Below are 14469 nucleotides of genomic sequence, written 5' to 3' on the forward strand. Positions count from 1 at the left end.
AACACATGACATATGGAATGCGGGAAGATTTTGTAAGGAAGATCAAGACCTCACATACCTTTCAAAGCTTCATTGATGTAGGTTTTGTAGTAAAATATCCTGTCAATATCCTCCAGTCTTGGATTTGTCAGGCCTACCCCGTTTTCTGTGATGTAAATGGGGATGTCTCCATATTCTTCCTTGATCCAATTCAGGAGTCTCCGTATTCCAAAGGACGCAGCTCTGTTCATTGCCGTGGTAGGCCATGATGTGTCCTCCTCCTCAGCCAATTCCTGGTCATCTTCGTAGGAGGGTGGGTTGAGCGCGGGTGTCTTATGCTGTACAATTTTGGAGGAATAGGAGTTGAGGCAGAAGACGTCAGCTGTACCCCTAATGTAGCTCTTCTCTTCCTCAGTGAAGCTTGGCAGGCGGGACATGGCTAAGTGTTGGAGTTCACTCCTGTTGCCCACTTTCCACTTCATGGCATCGGGATAGTCTCCAGTTTTAAAAATGGGGTGGGCGTACCAGCCCAGGGTGAACTGCATCTTTCTGTCAGCTGCTTCCACGTCTCTTAGGACATCCGGTGACTTGGGTTCTGCCCATTCTGCGACAAGACTCAATGAGATGACCCCGTTCTGATTCTGCCTGTATTTCTCATCATACGTGTGATAGACTCGGGCATGAGCTTTGATGAGGGCATGGCTGATCCTATAAGGTGCCCAGCCTGGGTCATTCACATTTGGGGGAAAGGTCCCAGAGCCGTAACTCCACCATGAATAGTACGTGGGCTCATTAAAGGTGATCCAGAACTTGACTCTGTCCCCAAACGTCCGGAAACAATAGTCTGCATAGCTGTCAAACAGATCAATCAAGGAAGGATTCTCCCAGCCTCCTATATCCTGGAGGGCCTGGGGCAGGTCCCAGTGAAACAGTGTCACCATGGGAAAGATACTGCTTGCCAGCAAGCCATCGATCAGCCTGTTGTAATAATCAACACCATGACTATTGATAGAACTGTTTGTCCCGGTTGGGAAAATGCGAGACCAGGAGAGAGAGAACCGATAGGCTTTCACCTTCAAAGCTCGAAGCACATTCAGATCAGCATCCAGTTGGTTGTAGCTGTCGCAGGCGATGTCTCCTGTGGAGCTGTCCGTCACACCGTTCCCTGGGGTGTGAGTAAAGTTATCCCAAATGCTGGGCCCTTTGCCATCAGCATCCCAAGCTCCTTCAATCTGATACGCTGAAGAGGACACACCCCACAGGAAGTCATCCCGGAAGGTACCGTGATAGAACAAGTCTCTTTCAAACTTGGTCTGGCTGGAGAACTTCTCCCAAACCACTTTAGCCTTGGAGGGCACCTCTGATGGGAGGGACGAGGCTCTGGGTTTGGAAGGCAAGTGTGCTGCGTTAGGTGGCAGTGGTGGCTGTACTGCCTTGGTGAGGAAACCATTCTTTTCAATGATGCTGGTGAGAAGGAAGGCAGATTTCCTGGGAGTTCTGGGCTTGCTGCTCTTGTTGAAATTGACATGGTATAGCCCGAATCTCTGGCTGTAGCCGGCAGGGCCTTCAAAGCCATCAATGAGGGAACGAGCAATGTAAGAACGAACATCCACTGAGTCCTCCTTGATAGCTGAGAAGAGCAAATCTCCATTACTTTTGCTGCTTTCTCAAAGTTTTCCTTTTCACATGACAGTTTGAAGTGACTTGGATTGCCCCCAAATCTTACCCTTTCTTTCTCAAAAATACATCCATAAAGCGTTAGTCCACTTCTAGGGCTCTATATCTCAATCCAAAGGAGCATGCTTGTCCTGAAAGTAGTTCTAGAGAGAATGTGCTTTCTCCTTGGTGCCTTTATTTCATATAAGCTACATAAGTCACTTAGTCTGTTTTTTTTTTTTTTTAAATAACATGCTTTTGCTGTTACTTGTTTACAGCTGGTAATGCTGACATAAAATGACACATTCCATGCTTAAAAAGAAAGGCGGGGCCAGCGTTGTGGTGTAGCAGGTTAAGCTGCTGCCTGCAGGGCTGGCATCCTATATGGGAGGTGCTTTGAATCCCGGTTGCTGCACTTCCCATTCAGCTCCCTGCTAATGGCCAGGGAAAGCAGTAGAGGATGGCTGAAATGCTTGGGCCCCCAAACTCATTTTGGTGATCCAGAAGAGAATCCTGGCTGCTGGCATCAGATTGGCTCAGCTACAGCCATTGTGGCCATATGGGAAGTGAACCAGCAAATGTAAGAACACTCTCTGTCTCTATCTCTGCCTTTCAAATAAATAAATCTTTTAAAAAATGAATAATTTCTTAAAAAAGAAAGAAATATGTTAAATTTCTGTTGTTCTAAACTGCCAAGTCTGTGGTATTTTGTTACAACATCCCCAAGAAACTAATACACCTGCTTCACCTCTGATTTGCCACACAACAGTCCAGTCATTCAGCCAAGAACCAAAGCAATAGGCAATTACTGAAGGCTCCAGCTTAGAGCCAGGAAAGGATGAAGAATTAATTTTATCAGACTATAAATCTCTCAACAAACATTGTATAAGAGATAGGTAAAGTTGCCCATTGATTCACTAGATAAGTTTTGTTTTGTTTTGTTTTTGTTTTTTGACAGGCAGAGTGGACAGTCAGAGAGAGAGAGACAGAGAGAAAGGTCTTCCTTTGCCGTTGGTTCACCCTCCAATGGCCGCCGCGCTGATCCGAAGCCCGGAGCCAGGTGCTTCTCCTGGTCTCCCATGGGGTTCAGGGCCCAAGCACTTGAGCCATCCTCCACTGCACTCCCTGGCCACAGCAGAGAGCTGGCCTGGAAGAGGGGCAACTGGGACAGAATCTAGTGCCCCGACCAGGACTAGAACCCGGTGTGCCGGCGCCGCAAGGTGGAGGATTAGCCTATTGAGCTGCGGCGCTGGCCACTAGATAAGTTAATGAGCACTTACTTTATCTCAGGACCATGCTAGGCTCTGGGGATAAAAAATGAATAAAATTATCACAGCTCAGTGGGTGGAATGGAGAACTGGGCCGGAAACAGAAAGGCCTCTGGGCCCCCTCCTGGTGCGTGTGTGGGTGTGTCACTCAAACTCTCAGTACTTCCATTTTACAGTTGTCCAGGAGGATAGCATGTGCCCTTTATTTACTGCTTGAGGCTGTTCTGAGGATCACGTGAGATAATGTCTTAAAGGAATTCCAAGGTTATGAAGATTACGGAGTTGTAACTGAAGTTGACAAGAGTACAGGTGGAGGATGGAGGGGGTGTCTGACCTCAGGAACAGTGGCAGGTGGGTTTCCTTTCCTTACCACCGTGTCCAGAGCAGGCAGGCATCTCTTATCAACTATTTTCTTGGAATTTAGACAAGGCCTTGAAACAACACAGCCTTCTAGGCAAACGGCTGCCATTCACTACTGACTGTTTAACACCCACCTGTGAGATGAAACCTAGTTGCCATCCTTTTTCACTTGGGATAAAAAGGCATAGATACAATATGTTAGGTAATAATGGGACTGCAGGTATGGATCAGTTGGGTTAAAATGAAGGACATGGGTTGGAGACTTTATATCTTATTAAAAGAGATGGAGATCGGTGAGGTTAGAGCAATGGGTGATGGAGTCCCTTGCTAAGTAACCTAATGTCAAACTGTATGTCTGTATCACTCTATATTTCAATTCTCATGTTTTGTAGATTGAGTTCCCTATGTAAAGGAATATTGTTTGAATATTGTGTGAATACTGTACCTCCATAGTTTTGCACAATGTATGGAAAATAAGCAATCAATAAATATTTTCTAAATAAATTAACTGAAAATGATGAAGCTTGATGGCTGGATAGGACTTGGATGAGCAGATGTAGATGGAAGATATTCTAGGGAATACAAACATGAAATAAAGGAAGAGAGACTTTGGAAAAGAAAATTAGGAGGATCAGGCAAGGGACTCCCCACTGTTAATGCTAATATTGTCTTTTTGTCTCCATTTCCCACTAAACAAATCTCTGAAGACTTGGAGGAGAAGTACCACCCACCTTCCAATCACCAGCAGATGCACTGTTCTTACCCTTGAGCACCTCATTGATGTACTGATTGAAGTAGTCTACTCTCAAGGAATCATTGAGGAGATTTTCACTCTCCCCTATGGGCATGCCATTCCCAGCCAGGTAGATTGGAACTTTTCCTTTGGTGTATTCCAAGGATACAAACTGCAACAGTTTCCTTATACCCCAGGGCACCACGCAAATCCAAGGAGACGAAGTCTGGGGCCATGCAGGGTCCGTGTGTTGGGAGAAGCCTCCGATGGTATCATAGCTGGGGATGCAGCTGTCTTCTGGGGCCTTGCTGATGAGGCGCGACGTGTAATGAGACAAACCCAGAAAATCAGCAGAGCCTTTTAAGAGCTGCTTCTCTGTGTCGGTGAACTCCGGGAGCTGTGCGACAGGACTAGGGCACTGTTTACCCATTTGCTGGAGCTGAGCCTTCATGGTGGCTGGGTAGTCCCCATCCACAAAGATGGGGTGTGCAAACCAGCCCAGCATGAAGTGCAAGAAGCGCTCAGAGGCTGCAAGGTCCTCAGGACGCTCTGGAGACAGGGGTTCTGCCCAGTCTGAGTTCAGCACAATGCCCACACGGCCCTGCTGCTGTGGGCGATGGTGGCTGTTGTAGTGGTGCCAAGTCCTGGCGTGGGCCTTCAGGACCAAGTGAGCCACCTTGTGGGAAGAACGGAGGAAAACAGTGCTTAGTAACAACAGCAAGGACAACAGCAAGACTAACAAGCCAATAACAAGTTAACAGCAACAAGGTTATCAAGCGAACACCAATGTCAACAATAGCCACAAGCCAGTAAAGATACCAGCAACAAAGTCAGTGTCAAAACTAATATTATCAAGTCATCAACAAGTCAGTGACAGCAACAATTCAATAATAATGTCAGCCAGTCAACTACCCGACAAGTGAGACAGATAACAAGATCACTAAGTCAAAAAAAAGTTCACTAAGTCAACACCATCAAGAGCTTAATACTGATGTCAACAAGTCAACATCAATATCACTACCAACATCAACTAGTCAATGGCAATGTCAGTAATATTAACTGTCAGCAATATCAATAAATCAACAACACTGTTGACAACAATATCAGCAATTCAACATCAGCATCATCAACAAAGTCAACACCATCAACAAAGCAAAAACAACCATATTAACAACAACTCACATACTGAGCACCTACTGCTCAGTGAATTTTTTATCCTCACAACCACCTCATGTGGAAATTACAATTATTATTAACACTTTACAGATGAGGGAACACGACCCAGAAATGTGTTAAAACTTTACAAAGCTCATAGTTATAAGTAAAGTGAGAATATAAAATCCAGGCAGTCTGATTCCAGGTCTGCTATTGTCACCCACAATGCATTTCTGCCTCTGTCCTTATTAAGTAATTTCTGACAAGTTAGTTCATGGACAGGAATATTTTAAGTAATATACAAGGGAGAGGCCTACTCTTTTTTGCCCACTTATCCTTTCTACTGATTGAAATCTGGAAGAAAAATCATAACCAGAAATTTCCTCATAGACTTACCTCATGGTCTTTTTTAAGATTTATTTATTTACTTGAGAGGTAGAGTTACAGACAGAGGGAGGGAAAGACAGAGAGAAAAGTCTTCCATCTGCTGGTTCACTTCCCAAATGGCTCCAATGGCTGGAGCTGGGCCAATCCGAAGCCAGGAGCTTCTTCAGGGTCTCCCACGTGGGTGCAGGAGCCCAAACCCGTGGGCCATCTTCTACTGATTTTCCAGGCCATAGCAGACAGCTGGATTGGAAGAGGAAGCAGCCAGAACATCAACCGGCACCCAAATATGATGCTGGAGCCACAGGCCAGAGCTTAGCCTACTGTGCCACAGCACTGGCCCCTACCTCATGATCTTACAAGTCAACAGCTTCCCTTGTTGGAGCATCATGGGAAAATGTAGGTAAAAGAGATCTATCCAGAAATGTAACAAGCCTAGATTTAAAGCCTGCCTTTGCCACTAACATGTTTTACAAACTTGGAACATCTGATCTCTTAACTTCCCCTTCCTTGTCTGCAAGCAGCTACAGATGAGGGATTTGAATGACAGGGTTACATAATTAGAGTATGGACTGTACCAAGCAGAAACCTAGAGTGCAGGGGCAACCTTACTGGATCTTAGTGTTCTTTCCTTTTTCCTTTTAATTATCTAAATATGATGACACTGACTTTTGAAGAATTCCATATCAAAATATGCCCTACAGACTGAAACTCTAGGCTGCTTCCCATGCCCCAAACCTAAGTACTTAACCAGGTTCTACACTCAATGGCAAACTGTGCACCTTTCCCAAAGTCAGCAATGCTTCCCTTCTACACTCGTCAGTGTCAGATTGGGAGCTCAATGGGATATTAGACGACCATCATAAATGGTCACTGTCACAATGTAATATTGTGGAAAAGTGCTAATTATATGATGTAAACGAAACAAAGAGCACTAAGCTGAGGTGTACTGTGACAGTGCCATGACTTCAGAGAAGCCTAGCCTGGAAAGAAACACTGGTAGAATGACAGAAATTGTTTCCTCAAAATTTTTCCTTAAATGGTTGCTATGCAGGGCTGGCACTGTGGCATAGCAGGTTGAGGGGCAACCTGTAGTGCTGACATCCCACATGGGCATCAGTTTGATTCCTGGCTATTCCACTTCTAATATAGTTCTGGGTTAATATGCCTGGAAAAGCAGCAACATATGACCCAAGTGTTTAGTCCCTTGCACTCATGTGGGAGATCTAGATGAAGTTCCTGGCTCCTGGCTTCAGTCTGGCACATCCTTGGATGTTGTGGCTATTTGAGGAGAAAACCAGCATAAGGAAGATTTCTTTCCCTCTGTCTCTGCTTCTCCCTCTCCCTTTCTGTGCTTCTACCTTTCAAATAAATAAACAAATCTTTTTTTTTTTAAATAGTTGCTATGGGCCGGCGCTGTGGCTTAACAGGCTAATCCTCTGCCTTGCGGTGCCAGCACACCGGGTTCTAGTCCTGGTTGGGGCGCCGGATTCTATCCTAGTTGCCCCTCTTCCAGGCCAGCTCTCTGCTATGGCCCGGGAAGGCAGTGGAGGATGGCCCAAGTGCTTGGGCCCTGCACCCGCATGGGAGACCAGGAGAAGCATCTGGCTCCTGGCTTCGGATCAGCGCAATGAGCCGGCCGCAGTGGCCATTGGAGGGTGAACCAATGGCAAAAAGGAAGACCTTTCTCTCTGTCTCTCTCTCTCTCACTATCTACTCTGCCTGTCAAAAAAAAAAAAAAAAGTCATTTAAATAGTTGCTATGGACTGAATCATATGCTACCTCAAAATTCATATAAAGCCCTAACATCCAATGTGCTGCTACCTGGGAAGTAATTAGCTCTACATGAGTTCATGAGGCTGTATCGCTCACAATGGTCAGTGTTCTTGTAAGAACAGACACAAGAGAACTCTGCTCATCTGTGTCTCCCTTCTCCCCACCTTACCATATGAGGACACAACAAGTAGGTAGCTGTCTGCAGACCAAAGCACTTGGGCCATCTTCTACTGCTTTCCCAGGCCATAGCAGAGAGCTGGATCAGAGAAGGAGCAGCCAGGAATAGAACTGGTGTCCATATGAGATGCTGGTGCCTCAGGTGGAGGCTTAGCCTACCATACCACAGTGCTGGCACTCAATCATTTTTTCATGGCATTCCGCTCACCCTAACAATGGAGATTTTGAGTTGTGCTCTAATTGTATGACTTGCATAAGTATCACCTCCCCTAAAAGTTTGCAATACATCAAGGGCATAGCTGAGTTTCTCTTCTTAACACCCAGCATGGAATGCAGGAAGTACTCAACTTTTAGAACAGAACTCTAAATGTGACAGGGAACCACACCAATATGTCTATCTTGAAGGATGTTGCAAGAAAAAGCTGGTGGGTTTTCTAGGAGACTCTGAAGAAAGGGGGGGGTGCACCTAGAAGCCCCAGACTAAGCCATTTTAAATTTTGTCCTCAGAATGGCATTCTCTTCCTGCTCAAGCAAGGTCCTGACCATCTTCTGGAAAACCAACTTCTCCAGTCAGCATAGTCCCTGGCCAAGAACCAGTGATGAGCTAAGGCACAGGCATACGGCCTACTCAGAGTTAAGAGACAAAGGGAGATGTCGCTGAATGTTAGGAAGAGACCCAATTTCTTTTGTGCTGGTCTTGAACTATGAAAGCAAGGTCAATGTCAATGAAGGGAACAAGAGAGGGGAGCTCAACACTGTTTGGGTCCTGGTGACATTACCTCTGCTCTGACCAAACACCACCCCAAGCAAGCTAAAACCAAGAGTTTTCAGTTTCCTAAAATAATAAGTTCCCTGATTGCTGAAGTCAGTTAAGACTGTTTTGTCACTTGTCACTAAGAGTTCTGGCTGACATGGGAATCTCACTTCAGAGTGAAGAAGTCTCAGGCTCAAAACATGGCTTCTTCTATCCGGCAAGCTGCTAGTGATGCTGCTGTGATCACATTGTGTATCCCCTTTGAGAATCAGCGCCCTCATCTTTTAGTGCTATCCAGAGGATGTTAAGAATACTTTTGGGGCCCAAACTGTGGTGCAGTGGGTTAAAGCCCTGGTCTGCAGAGCCAGCATCGCATATGGGCGCTGGTTCTAGTCCCAGCTGCTCTTCTTCCAATCCAACCCTCTGCTATGGCCTGGGAAAGCAGGAGAAGATGGCACAAGTCCTTGGGCCCCTGCACCCATCTGGGAGACCCGGAAGGAGCTCCAGGCTCCTGGCTTCAGATCAGCGCAGCTCTGGCTGTTGTGGCCAACTGGGGAGTGAACCAGCAGATGGAAGACCTCTCTCTCTCTGTCTCTGCCTCTCTGTAACTGCCTTTCAAATAATAAAGAATTGTCTTTTGGGGCCTGTGCTGTGGTGCAGCAGGTTAAAGCCCTGGCCTGCAGCATGGGCATCCCATATGGGCTCCAGTTCTAGTCCCAGCTGCTCCTCTTCATATCCAGATCTCTGCAGGGGCCTAGGAAAGCAGTTAAAGATGGCCCAAGTCCTTGTGCCCCTGCACCTGCATGGCAGAGCTGGAAGAAGCTCCTGGCTCCTGGCTTCAGATTAGTGCAGCTCCAGCTGTTGCGGCCATTTGGGGAGTGAACCAGCGGAAGGAAGACCTTTGTTCTCCCTCTGACTGTAGCTCTCTCAAATAAGTAAATAAAATCTTTAAAAAAATTGTTTTTCAACTATTGGCTTTGTGGTACAGGGGTTTAAGCTGCTACCTGCAAAGCCTGCATTCCATAGGGGTACTTTTTCAAGTTTCAGCTTTTCAATTTCTAAACCTGCTCCCTGATAATGTACCTGGGAAAACAGCAGAAGATGGCCCAAGTCCTTGGGGCCCTCACCCACGTAAAGGACATGGATATAGAGTTCTGGGCCCCTGGCTTCAACCTGGCCCAGCTCCAGCTGCTGAAATAATTTGGGGAGTGAACCAGCAGATCAACAATCTCTTTCTGTCTCTCCCTCTCTGTACTTTTCAAATAAATATTTTTTCTTAAAGATTTATTTATTTGAAATGCACAAAGAAGTAGAGGCCAGAGGGAGGGAAGGATAGAGGAGAGAGAGGGGAGAGAGGGAGATCTTCCATCTGCTGGCCCATTCCCCAGACTGCTGCAATGGCTGGAACTGGGCTGGCTTGAAGCCAGGAGCCTGGAGCTTCCACATGGGTGCAGGGGCCTAAGTACTTGAGCCATCTTCTACTGCTTTCCCAGGCCATAGCAGAGAGCTGGGTCGGAAGTGGAGCAGCCAGGTCTCAAACTGGTGCCCATATGGGATGCTGGTATTGCAGGCAGCAGCTCCAACTGCTATTGCACAGTGTTGGTCCCTATAAATAAATCTTTTTTTTTTTTTTAAAACGTTGTGTTTAAGGCTAGCATGGTTTCCAGACAAAGTAATGTGACCACAATTTGTGGTTCATTTCCTCCCTCTGATTAACGATCAAAAAGTAAATATTTGCTGATGGGAAGGAGACAGATAAAATGACTTTCTTCCAGTCAAATACCCCTTCTGCTTGGATCAGTAGGAGATGCAGAGATGGGAATACCTGAAATGAGGCGATCCCTGGGTCTGAGATGCCTGGTGCGTGGTGGCCGGTGCCATAACCCGCATAGCTCATCACCCATGGCTCGTGGAAGGTCACCCACAGCTTCACACGGTTCCCGAACGCAGAGAAGCAGAAGGCTGCGTAGTCCACAAAGGCATCCACCACGCTCTCATTCTGCCACCCTCCTTCATCCTGTAGGGCCTGAGGCAGGTCCCAGTGGAAGAGCGTGGCCATGGGCTCAATGCGGGAGTCCAGCAGGCTGTCGATCAGCTTGTTATAGTAGGCGACGCCCTGGGGGCTAGGGCTGCTCCCGCGCCCCATGGGGAAGATCCGGGACCAGGAGATGGAGAACTTGTACACCTGAGCCCTGAGGCCGCGAAGCAGGGCCACGTCAGAGGCCCACTTGTAGTAGCTGTCACTGGCCACCTCCGGTGTCGCCTGGCCCTGGGCAGCTTTTAGATGCCCAAACTGATCCCAGACACTGGGTCCTCTTCCGCCCTCAGCCCAGCCTCCTTCCACGTTCAAGGCTCCCGTGGAGACGCCCCACAGGAAGCCTTGGGGAAAAGTATCCTGCAGGAATGCATCCCTTTCTGCCCTGGGCTGGTGAGCAAACATTTCCCAGACTCTCTGGTAGGCCGACGCAGGGGCTGAGTTGCTGGCAGCTCTCTCGTGGTCTATCTGAAGGGCCAGGCTGTCAGTCAGAAAGCAAGATATGCTGTGGATGGAAGAGACATAAAGGGACATAGTGATTAATTCCCTGGGGGTTTACAAATGCCCCCACAGTGACGGACAGTGGCATTATCATTAATGAGTGAAGATTCCAGAAACACTGAGTCAAAAAACATATCCAGCAAAGTCATGACTGGCAAATGGGAATATCATAACTATTACCCCTATTTGTTGTTGCAGCTCTTGCATGAGTACAACAGTAATAGTGCTTGCTGTTCTCTGTATTAGATTGTCCTTGAATACAATCTTCAGTTGCTGGAGCCACAGTTTAATTTCTTTTTTATGTATTGTGTACAAAACACAGCTACTAATGATGATTTCAGGGCCAGGTGTTTGGAACAGCAATTATACCACCATGTGGGATGCCCACATCACATACTGGAGTGCCTGGTTTTGTCCAGCTCCGTTCTCCAGGCTCAAATACTTGGGTTCCTGCCACCCACATGGGAGACTCATGGAGTTTTGGGATCCTGGCTTGGGCCTATCCCAGTCCTGGCCAGTGTGGGCCATTTGGAGAGTTAATCAGGGGATGAGAGATGTCTGCCTCTCTCTGCCTTTCCCCTTCCCCTTCTTCAAGATCTTTTTTTGTTTGAAAGTCAGAGTTATAGAAAAAGAGAGGAGGACAAAATGGGGGGGGGGGGAGGAAGGGAGATGGGGGGAGGGAGAGAAGAGGAGGGGTGAGGGAGGGGGAGAGCATCAGCAGATCTTTCATCCACTGGTTCACTCTCCAAATGGCCTCAACAGCTGGGGCTGGGCCAGGCCAAAGCCAGGAGCTAGGAGCTTCTTCTAGTTCTTCCTCACAGATGCAAGTACTTTGGCCATCTTCTGCTGCTTTTCCCAGGCCATTAGCAGGAAGCTGGATCAGAAATGGAGCAGCCGGGACATGAACAGGGACCCATATGGGATAGCAGCATTATAGGTGGTAGCTCTACCCACTCCACCACGAAACTGGCCCTGTCTGCCCTTCATATAAATAAAATAATGGAAAAATTTAAAAACAAATTGATGACACCATTTTATTGAGGTTTGATTTTGTGCTGTCCACTCTGATAAGAATGCATATGTATTATTTAACTTCTACAGTAAATCTATGAGGTAGATACTACAACTATTTATCCTTATGCTATGGGGGGAAACTGAGAATAAAGAAATGAGTAACTTTGGAGTTTTCGTGCATCAGCAGCCGTTTACCATCTGGTGCAGAAATATGCCAATAACTGAACCTCTGGTACAGCTCTACTGATGTGTGCGCCAACTAAACACCAGCCTGGGCTCCACACTCCTTTCTTCTTAATGCTTCCTGGATTCTGTGCGTACTGACAGGATCTAAAGCACCCATCTGAGATCGCTGAGGTAGGGGGCTTGCTAAGATGAGAAGGCAGTAAGATTGGGGCCTCGACTCCTGAAAATTTAACTAACTTCTTGACCATGAGCTGGAAACTGGTGGAGCCACAGCTGTGCTTTCAATCATCACGCCATCACGTATTTGTATAGATTTGATGATACTTGTGTTTATGTATATACAAGTACATATATTTGAAATGAAGTACTACAGAAAAGTACTAAACTTATATGCAATTTTTCTGTTTCATTATAGTCTGTTCCTCTTACTCTCCCATTCCTTTTTTCTTTCCTTCTTTCTTTTTTCTCAGAGGGAGGGAGAAATTTTGGTTGCTAGTCTCTAAATTAATTTCACAACTAGTAAGTCATGTCCTGGGGCAGGCATTTTGTGCAGCCCTGGTTATTGTGGGTATCTGAGGAATTAACCAGTGGATAGAAGAACTCTTTCCCTTTGTACTTGCCTTTCAAATAAAACAAAAATTATACAACTAATTTTTTAAAAGTCATGTTCTGCATGCCAACACTGTACCACAGCGTGCTGTGAATGACACCAGCAGAGGGCAGCCTTGAGCAAAGGTTGGCAGAAGTAGGTGAATTGGCCAAGAGATGTTAACACACAAGTTGAAAATGAGGCTTAGCACAAGAGCATCTTCCTTGTCTGCAGGCCATTGTATGGAAAGGGAGTTATGTACAGATCAAGTTGCCCCGAGTGCAGAAATGGCAGAAGCAACAGGGCCACTACAGAAAGGCCTCCCTCCCAAGGAGCAAAGTCTGCAAAGGAGCCTTTCAGACCTCAGCCCTCTGTCTACTCAGATTAACTGCCCAAGGGGAGATGACCACCTATGGTGTGGCTCATCCCGAACATTCTCATCGCCCTGGAGTCCAGACAGGGGAGTGTGTGCCACCCTGGTGCTCAGCTCCAGCTGCTCGTACCCTCACTGACCCAAACCTCCAGACTCTGACTCTGTCCTCCTGCCTTGGGTGAGACGAGCTCTGAGGAGATAAATCAACACCTCTGGGTGCAGGAGGACCTGCCATGCAGATGTTGGTGTGGGGAGTCCAGGGTCTGCCTAACCTGGGGGGGGATTTCCCAAAGAAAGCCTCATGCCCGATGCCCATGGCTTCTAAGTCCCTCTCCTGCAGCCTCACAGCGCCCCACACAATGCTCTCTTCCACCTCTGCGGACCAGTGCTGTGTGTCTCCTGTCACTCTCTGGTGTGACAGTCATTTGAGTCTCTGTCTCACCTGCAGGGATCAAACTTCTCGAGGGAGAAATCTATGTTAGCCGTCTCCAAAGCCCCTCCCCCTGTGCCACATCCACCTGAGTAAGGGCCCTGGGTGTCAATTTCAAGGTAGGACAAGCGGGCCTGGTGAAGTACCTGGGTCAGGGTGGTAGAGAGGGAACCTCAGCGCTGGTGCCACTTGTGCTTTGCAAGCACTGAACTCCCAGGAAACCCATTTTGTTTTGGCCTTTGAGTTTCGTTCCCAGGGACACAGCCCAGCACCCTCGGCTGGCCCCATGTGTGGTCAGAGAGCAGCTCCACCTGTGTTCACTGCTCTGCCTGCACTCCCAGCCCACAGCCTGAAGTCCAGCAGCGGCCCTGGGTCTGCTGACTGGAAGAGTTGAGAAGAGGAAAGAGAGAGGGAGGTCACAGCTCAGAACAGAACAACTACTCCAAGAGGACAGGGATAGGAGGTGGTGGCACTGATGTTGATATGCTTCGGAGGTGCATGATAGGAGAGCTCCAGCTGGGAGTCTGGAAGCCCAGTCTCCAGCATTTGCTGTTCCTTAATGCTTGCTGTGTAACATTCACGTGTGGAACACATCCCTGTGGTGTAAAGTTCTGGGAAACCATATCACCCTTTACTTGCCCAGCTGAAAAGCATTTTAGGATCTGGGTGCTTAAGATTGCTACAATATTCGGATAACCTCAAATAGGCTCTGATTTTTAAAAAGTGTAACATTTACAAACTTTGGAACTCTATCATTCAGTAAGAAATTATTTGCAGCTCACTGCTGATTAATATCTGTTCCAAGTATTCTGCAGCAGCTGGCTTTCCTCTCTTCTCTCTCTCAAGGATGACATGTCACATCGAAAGTGCAAAACTTGGGGCTGGTGTTGTGGTGTAGCAAGTAAAGCCACAGCCTATGATGCCAGCATCTAAATACGCACCAGCTTCCTGCTAAAAGCCTGGGAAAAGCAGCAGAGGATGGCTGAGTACTTGGGCCCCTGTCACCCAACTGGGAGACCTGGATTAAGCTCCCAGCTCCTAGCTTCGGCCTGGGTCAGCCCTGACCACTGTCGCCACATGGGGAGTGAACCAGCAGGCT

The 14469-nt window shown here is 47.3% G+C and overlaps 1 protein-coding gene across 1 annotated transcript in view; it reads right to left on the reverse strand.

Moving 5' to 3' along the window:
* LCT (lactase) overlaps positions 1 to 14469 on the reverse strand; it is a 47175-nt gene that overhangs the window by 13439 nt on the left and 19267 nt on the right. Inside the window, exons 6-8 of the mRNA XM_062186172.1 lie at positions 10068 to 10782; positions 4027 to 4672; positions 59 to 1609 (exon numbers count right to left, since the gene is read on the reverse strand). Coding sequence (XP_062042156.1) covers positions 59 to 1609; positions 4027 to 4672; positions 10068 to 10782 — 2912 coding nt within the window. The remainder of the gene's footprint in view (positions 1 to 58; positions 1610 to 4026; positions 4673 to 10067; positions 10783 to 14469) is intronic.

This window comes from Lepus europaeus, chromosome 1 (assembly GCF_033115175.1).
Source record: "Lepus europaeus isolate LE1 chromosome 1, mLepTim1.pri, whole genome shotgun sequence".
NCBI classification, from domain to species: Eukaryota; Metazoa; Chordata; class Mammalia; order Lagomorpha; family Leporidae; genus Lepus; species Lepus europaeus.